We start from the raw sequence: 8,167 nt of genomic DNA, 5'->3' as shown, positions 1-8,167 counted from the left end.
GGACATCAATATTTCAGTAGCTCCTCAGCGCGGTTCTAATTAAAGGCTCGGGCGATGCTCGCCCCCCCCCCGTCCCCATCTTCCCGCCGCCACCCCCTCCCACTCCAAGCACACACACTTGGGACCGTCTCCTTACGTCGGAGAGTAGCGAAACAGTGACTGAGCCCTGCCCGGGAGAACCGAGCAGGGGGAGGGACGGGGGGGACCGGGGCGGGAGGGGAGAGAGGGCGGGAAGGGGGGGCTTGTGCAAGCAGCGACGCTCCCGAGGTTGCCAAGTGGACTTTTATTGTTTTCCACCCACTTCCAAGTCGATACTATCTGCCGTCTCATGTCCATCCTATAGCCTATATAAGCGGCTGCACTGGGGCTGGCGGCGATGGAGTAGTTTGTGGATACGGCGGGAGCACAGGGACGGGAGGGGGGCGGGCGGGCCAGCCGCGGAATACTCGGACTCCCTGCCGTTCGCAGGCTGCTGCCGTCCGGGGAGCGGCTCCCGGGGGAAGACACCTCGGCTTCTAGGACAGAGACACAGGTAAAGCGGCCGGCGACCGCCAGCAACCTCCTTCCCCTCTGTCTCCCTCCCCACGCCTCCATCCCTCCCGCCCCTCCGGGCCGGAGCGCTGCGTGCGGCGGGACCGGTGACAGCCTGCGGGCGGGAGCGGCCGCCGCCGGACCCCGCCAGAGTTGCCAGGGCAGAGCCGCCGCACGGAGCGGCCGTGTGTGAGGGGCGGTCAGTCGTCCGAAAGCGAGGGGCTCCGGGCATGATGCTGGCCGCCGCTCCGGGCTGCTCCTGCGGGAAAGGGGAGCGGGAACAGGGGAGACTGGCGGTGCTGTCCCCTGCACCGGCTGTTGCCCCCCAGCCGCTCACCTCCCGTCCCGCCGCTTCTGCCCGCAGCCCGGGCGCGAAGCCCCGCAGCGAGGCTGAGGACAGGAGCCACGGCTCTCCGACAGAAACTTCGGGGAAAGTTGTCGCCCCTCGCCCGTGCTCCTCCGCTCCGCGGCGGGGCGGGGAGAGGCGGGGCGGAACGCCCGTCCCGGCCGGGGATCTGCTCCGCCGGGACACCCTCAGCCTGGCCCCGCTCCGGAGCTGCGCCCCCGCCCTCCCGCGGGCCCGGCGCGGGCTGCGGGGAGGCCGTGCGGGCGCTGCCCGCGGCGCTGGGGCGGCTCTGCCCGCGGGGCGGGTGCTGTGGGGCACGGGGGCAGCGGCGGAACCCCGCGGATCCCCCGCCCCGTCCCACTCCGCCAGCCTCCGCGACCCGGAGCGGTCTGTGTCCCCGCCTTGTGTAACCTGCCAAGCGGTCGCCGCTCTTTCCTCCGGTAATGTTTCCGATTTCACCCCCACGAGTCTCCCCACCTTCGACCCACCCCCAATTTTCTCTTCCAGTGAAACAGGAGACCTCACAAAGCAGCGGATCCTGCCACTTCATCCGCTCATGCACTCTTCAGGTCGGACTGCAATGAGTGGACTCAGGTCTTCTGGGCTGCTGGGGCTGGTACTCTTAATGCTCTCAGCAGGATACTGCAAAGAAAAAACGGACTCCACAGATCTGAAGGACAAGCAAAGTCTCTTAAATCTCATCATGGAGATCATTCAGGAACTGAAAAGGTACCACCTGGAGAAGGACAGTGGGATGCAGTACTTCTCCAAGCATGACTACAACTTGGATCGAAGAGAAGTGGCTGACTACGGAGGATACCAGGATGAGCAGAGAGTTGGTAAGTCACAGTCCATTTTTTTTTTTTCCCTAGGGTACGTCTGTGAATGAGATAGTGCATCAAGTTACTAATTTTGTATTAAGAATTCACCACTCAAAATACCTGCAGATTCCTTTTGGTATCAGAAATAGACACAGATGGCAAATTTGGAATAGAAAACCTCCATTCACCTCTCTGAGTCTTTTACTCTTTGGATAATGTATTCAACTGAAAGTCCAACCTCCTGTCGATTTGAACAAAACCTAATAATATGGGAAAAGACTGAAATGGGCTGAGATCAAAGAAACAAGGAATGAAAACACTTTTTCCTGGAAAGTTACCACTTATTATCATGTGCTTGGTTTAAGTGTTTCTTGGAAATGACCCTAGCAAGAATTCTCCTGCAGGACTGTAGTATCTTCTTAAAGAGCTTATGTACAGAAGTCTTCCCTGCATCTCTGGCTTCACTGAACTGTTCTCCCTGCTTGTTAATTCCTTTTGTACTCCAGAAGTAGCACCTTTGAAATACTAGGGAACTGAGACAGTACTCTTCTGTCAGTGTACAGGCTGTGACCAGTTTGGGACACTCCTGCAGTCATCCTTCTGTTGGCTTGATTGGCTCTTCTCTAACCTGCTTAGTTAGGTGATGAACTACCATGCACACAGTTGAAACTTGATTTAGTTTCTCCTGCTGCTATGTCTAACTTAGTGTTCCCTGTCACTCCCAAGCTCCCACAGCGTTACTGCTGCTCATCTGACCCCTCCAACTGAAAGTGACTTTCTGAATATTTTCCAGCAAATATCTACTCACTTATTCCCAAACTGGCTTTCGATAGTATGCTATTTATTTTGTCTTTATTGATCTCGGAAAGCTTCATTGTACCTTTTTGTCATTCTCATTCATACTCAAATATCCTCATAATTTGCAATTATTGGTGTTTGTCATGAAGATGCTGCTTCTCCATCTGAATGATTAATGAATGCACAGAGGAAGACAATTTTGTTCTACTTAAGGTCAACACAGGAAAGAACATTTTATTTTACAAACATTGAAGTGTCAAAGAGGCCAGACTAAGCAGGGAACTGTGATCTGCAGAACTCTAAATCTCACCTTGGAACATGGGCATAGTTTTTGGTCACCCTCTTGGTGTGAAATATCTGGCTTGTGTGGAACAGTAATCTATGAAATCAATAATCCTGCTTCAGAGCAGATTAGTTGGTAGTGTTGTTACTGGTTCTGAAGCAGGATTTTTCATTCTGTTATTATAATGGAGTTTTTCCCAGCAACTCTGAAAAGGAACTACTAGTTAGAGTCTTTTATTTCAGTTTTGGCATCACCTTCCTAGTGAGCTTGTCTCATGGGAAATTTCTGAGTGAAGCATGTGTGTTTTTAATGCTCTTCATGACATAATTAGGTCAAATAGGATAAGGTCAATTTTACTTACACTGACTAAAGTTAGAAGTAAATGAAGAATGACTTTCGAGAAGTGTCTAAATTCACAAGTGAATCGGATCTGGATGGAAATGCTCTCTGCTTTATATCTGATAAGAGGTGCCAGGGGAATGAAAAAGACTGCTCAGGCATTCATGGTCAAGTAAATAAATAAAGCACCATATAGTGTATCATACACAATCAGCACTAAGCTATCAGCATAGAGTTTGTAACGGAAAGCAATCAAAGATAGCTGTAAATCAGGAAGTCACAAGCAGGGGTTAGGGCTAAAATGGATTTCAGTAAACCAGTTTCATTTTGCCATCTGCTGAACACAAAACACAAGGCGGTAAACCACAAACATAGGGAGCCAGAAGAGAGCAATTTGCTTGGAATCATTTCCTGTGAATTTTATTTACTGCTGTGGGGAGGGAGGGAAGATTCCTGTAAGTAGATCAATCCAGCTTCATTATTACAGTAGAACAGTGCTTCTACAGACATACCTGGGACAGAATAGTGGTTACATTTGCATAAGAGAATTAAAAGACACAACACCAGACTTGAAAATATCTTTGGGTCTTTACCACTCGTGTAATATGAAAGAATTTAAATCTAGGTAAACTTGATAATGTATTTCACAGAAAGCTAAGATCTGACTCTTAGTTAATAAACATGGTCATTAATGATTTCTCACCTAACAGACGTTATTCTATCAGTACTGTGTTTCACAGAGCATTTTACAAGGTCTCCCTATGTAAAGTGAATGCTTGAAATTTGGCCTACTGTATGCAAAGGACTTTTGACCTCTGTGCACCTGTCAAGACATAGTGGTGATGTTGCTGGACAGATTATTCCCTGTCCTCAAGCTATGCTTAGCAAGCATAGGTCCAGTGCAGCAGAGTAACTATCCTTTTTTCTGTCCAACAGAAATAGTTCCCAGAGATCTGAGGATGAAAGACAAGTTCTTGAAGCATTTAACAGGTATGTTTGAATTTTGCATTGGTATCCATATTTCATACACTTACCATAAGCTACACTGCTCTACCTGTGAGCTATGCTGATTCATAACTTTTTTCTTTATATTTCAGGTCCACTCTACTTTAGCCCAAAATGTAGCAAACACTTTCATCGGCTTTATCACAATACAAGGGACTGCACCATCCCAGCATGTAAGTAACAAAAGCAGACACTTCCCTAAAACAAGAGGAAACTCTAAAATTTATTAGCTCTATCAAGTATCAGTAGAGATACAATGTCAAAATGCATTCCCTGCAAAGAAAAACTTGGACTGCTCAAAAATGTGCTAAGCATTGTACGTTGTACCAAAATGTACTCTAGAATTGCCAGAACAGCATCAGCATAACAGAGAGGAAAATGGAAATAAAACTTTCTCATTGTAAATACACTATGTAGAATGTCAGTAAACACTGCATCCTTAGGTACTGATGTATTTGTCTCATGGGTTCCAAACCAAGTGTTTGCTTTTCATAGGAACACGACTCCTCTCACAAATATTTCATGTTTAATTTCTAGTGCCGTAAAGTCAATCACAAATCCAGGTGGGGTTATTTACTTTTCATTGCTTATTTATGTAAGACTCATTTTATAGATATTTTCTATTTTCTATTCAGCTACCAATCTACCAGTGATGTGGACAATGAATCTTTGCAACACTTGTCTTTAGTGAATTATTAAAGTACAACTTCTTAGCTTAGAAAAAAGAAATAAAAGTGCTGATAGACCCAACTAAGCAAATGCAGCTTATGATACCTCATCACTGTTGGCAGCACAGAGAATTAAATAAAAATCAAACACTGACATTTATCAGTCAGTAGATGTGACTCCAGATTCATACTGAGGTGGACCTGTTGAGTAAGCAGATGCTATTTTAGTACAGTCTTTTCAGAATGGAAGCACACTTTATTTTATTTGTCTGAGGTCAACCAGTTGGGTCAGTAGCAGAGCTGGGAATAGAAACAAGAGTTAGAGATTCCAAGTTTCAAGTATTAATAAATATTTCAGCCCAGTGCATTTTAAAGGCATATTTGGTAAGAATTGTGGACATTTTCTCTATTTGTAAGGCTTCAGATTAGGAATTCCTTGGAAAGACAAGGATTTCTAGATGACAAGTAGCCAGATCACACTCTGTTTACATGGGTAGAGATATAAGTTGTTCGGAACTTGTCTGTTCTGAACAAGCAATGGACATACTACCTTTTTCATAAGCTTCACAACACAAACGTCATTTGGCTCAGCATTAATGAGTACTCCAAGCTGTGAAGTTAAAAACTAGTCCTTTAAAGCTCTAAATTAGCCTTTTTCTTCTGACAGGTTACCTATCCACCAACATAATGTCTGGTTAATAGAGGATAATTTGTATGAGTGGCAATTATACCATAACTATGCTGTGAGCTGGGGATTGTTAACATTTCATCTCCAGAAAACATTAAATGTAGTTACTCATTAATGAAATAATGCCTAACAAAAGTGAACATCACTTACTGGGCTAGATTGACTAGCTTCTTTTTAAAGTAACTTTCTTCTAGAAAAAATGAGACCAACAGCCTGCTTTAATTCTTCATGCACAGAATGATGTTACTTTTTAAAAATACCTTGACTTCAAATTATACTGTTCCTTCTGTGTAGAAATCTGAAGGTCAAACAGCAAAGAAACTGTCTCTGATGCTGCAGTGTGGTGGCTACTGCTGTAGCAAGTACAAAAGCTTTGTGTTGGCATACTTTCTAGTACTTTGTACAGCGTAGTAGCATTGGTATGTAAAAAATAATTTACTTTTCTGTCTGTCCATAACCAACTTTCACAATATTTGCTCTCAGTTTTTCATGTAAATGGAAAAAAAAACCCTTTTGAATAATTTCTTTAGTTTTGCATTGGTTCAGTGTCTTACTATGAATGCATCAAAATCTTGAAAGTACCTAAAATAAGAACAATGAACAAAAGGACTACAGAGGAAAAAAACAATTTTACTAGTTTTAAGATGAAACTTCATGCTCTTATAGATGTTTATGATGTGGTCATCTACTTGGGCTGGACTTAAGATTTGTATGACTGCAAGATGTTCTTTGTCTAATTTAACAGCTTTCCCAGGAAGAAAATCTATTGGAGAGTAGCATTAGTTAATATTTAGTTGACAGACTTGCTCATTGAAGGCTGTATTTCAAAGGTGGATGAGCACTACTTATTCTTTCTCTAATATGGAAATACTACAGTCACATGTTTAGATCCCACACAGAAGCACAGGCACAGATGTATAAATTTTTATACATACCTACATACACATGGAGAGCCTCCAAGCACATTCATGCTGTTTGTTTACAGATAGAACATGTGCAGAAGTCAGTTGCACAGTTACACGTGCTATTAGACATGGCTTTTAGTTTTTACCCAATCCTTACACATTCCTCTTTTAAGTCAAATGAGTTGATTTTTATTCTGTTGCAAACTAAGGCATTCACTGAAGTATGCTATGACACTAATTTGCACACTGAAAACTATTTTGATTTTTAAAGGCAAATTTGATTACTTTGGTCATCTGGTCATGCTTTTTGCTTTTCTTTTTTTTTTTTATACAGACTATAAAAGATGTGCCAGGCTTCTTACTCGATTGGCAGTAAGCCCTATGTGCATGGAAGGATAAAGGTAAGCTTTTTCTTAGAAGAAATGACATTCCACTGCATAGCAAAGCAGTAGATGTTGTGTTTCATACATGAAAATTCATGGAGTATAATCACAACTGTCCTTTAGATAAGGTATTCCCCTCCCAGAGGACTTCAAGTAACTGGCTTAATCTGGCAAATTTTGGCATTAAGGAAAGGGTACCCCCTACTGGAAGTCATTACATAAACGCCTGTATGCATCATCTGTGAATTATTTATAGCAGCATACAGTTAGCAGATAGTGAATTTGTTGTTACAGAACAAAACACAACAGCTGTGGCTTATTTTTCAAGAGTTTACTCAGTACACAATTGCCTGTATTGGCAGCAGCAGCCGCCCTTTTATGTGTGCAGCTGTAGATCCGCACTGTACTCAGTAGTACGAGTTAATACATACATAGCTATACACATCAAAGCTTTATAAATGAAGATAGGTCGCAGGTGCTTTTACAGTAATTCAGTTAAAATGTATTGATAGAAGCATTGATAAAGTAACTTCCAGCTATTTGGATTTTTTGTGATATCCTTGTGTACACCTCTCATGTCTAGAGGTTAATTCCCTCCTTCTTTGCCTAGATGAGCCTCTATTTCCCACAACTACTTGGGAGATTTCATCATGCACCAAAATAAAAACAAAAGCTAATCAACCAAACCAAAAAGTACTCCTAAATTATCTGTATTTTAGAGAACTGTAAAATAATACAGAAAGAATAATTTACATTCTGTCCTCAACTTTTTACCTGAGGCAAAATGTCATCTTGGACAAAGGGATAATTAATAACCATGTAGATTTGTCAGTAACAAATGCTGTCAAGACAAGATGCTTTAACTCTGAAAAAATAAACATCTTGTGGAAGGAATCAGTGAGAAAAATAATAAATATAAAAATAATGAATATTAACTATTTTATTTTATTTTATTTTATTTTATTTTATTTTATTTTATTTTAAGCATTGACACTTTTGCACATCACTCTCACAAGCAAGCTGGGGAAATAGGGTCAAGATAAATTTAAAAATGACTGGAAAAAGTCATTACATAAGTAAGTTGTTAGTGCTTCAATGTCAAAACTGGAAAAATGTACTGATCAGTGTCACACAGCTTCATTATAGGTTTGATATTGTTCAGTATTTTCATTAATAACTTGGGTGATACAACACTGTATTTATGTATTTCAGTATTACAGGACAAGCAACCATGATACAGTACAACCTTGAAATTAAAAGTAATCTTGGAAAATAAGCCAAATAGTCTAAAACCGTGATAACAGAAAAAAAGCAGAAGTATGAAGTCCAGTAAAAAAAGCTTTCTGTTTCAATGTCATCAACAACTGTCCACTTCTATTCACACAGACACAAATCAGTAG

At 42.4% G+C, this 8,167-nt stretch overlaps 1 protein-coding gene across 1 annotated transcript in view; it reads left to right on the top strand.

The window, feature by feature from the left end:
• Window positions 1–493: 493 nt before the first annotated feature.
• The window catches only part of ALKAL2 (ALK and LTK ligand 2), a 15,688-nt gene continuing 8,014 nt past the window's right edge, over window positions 494–8,167 (top strand). Inside the window, exons 1-5 of the mRNA XM_005521897.3 lie at window positions 494–532; window positions 1,385–1,716; window positions 4,055–4,108; window positions 4,216–4,296; window positions 6,719–6,785. Of these exons, the coding sequence (XP_005521954.3) occupies window positions 1,434–1,716; window positions 4,055–4,108; window positions 4,216–4,296; window positions 6,719–6,783 (483 nt within the window). The 5' untranslated portion in view covers window positions 494–532; window positions 1,385–1,433 and the 3' untranslated portion in view covers window positions 6,784–6,785. The remainder of the gene's footprint in view (window positions 533–1,384; window positions 1,717–4,054; window positions 4,109–4,215; window positions 4,297–6,718; window positions 6,786–8,167) is intronic.

Source organism: Pseudopodoces humilis, chromosome 3 (genome assembly GCF_049639895.1).
Source record: "Pseudopodoces humilis isolate 2021_Gansu_Grassland_sample_001 chromosome 3, ASM4963989v1, whole genome shotgun sequence".
In the NCBI taxonomy this organism is placed as follows: domain Eukaryota; kingdom Metazoa; phylum Chordata; class Aves; order Passeriformes; family Paridae; genus Pseudopodoces; species Pseudopodoces humilis.
Note: the sequence above shows the minus strand (reverse complement) of the source record. Positions and strands in the feature narration are given on the sequence as shown.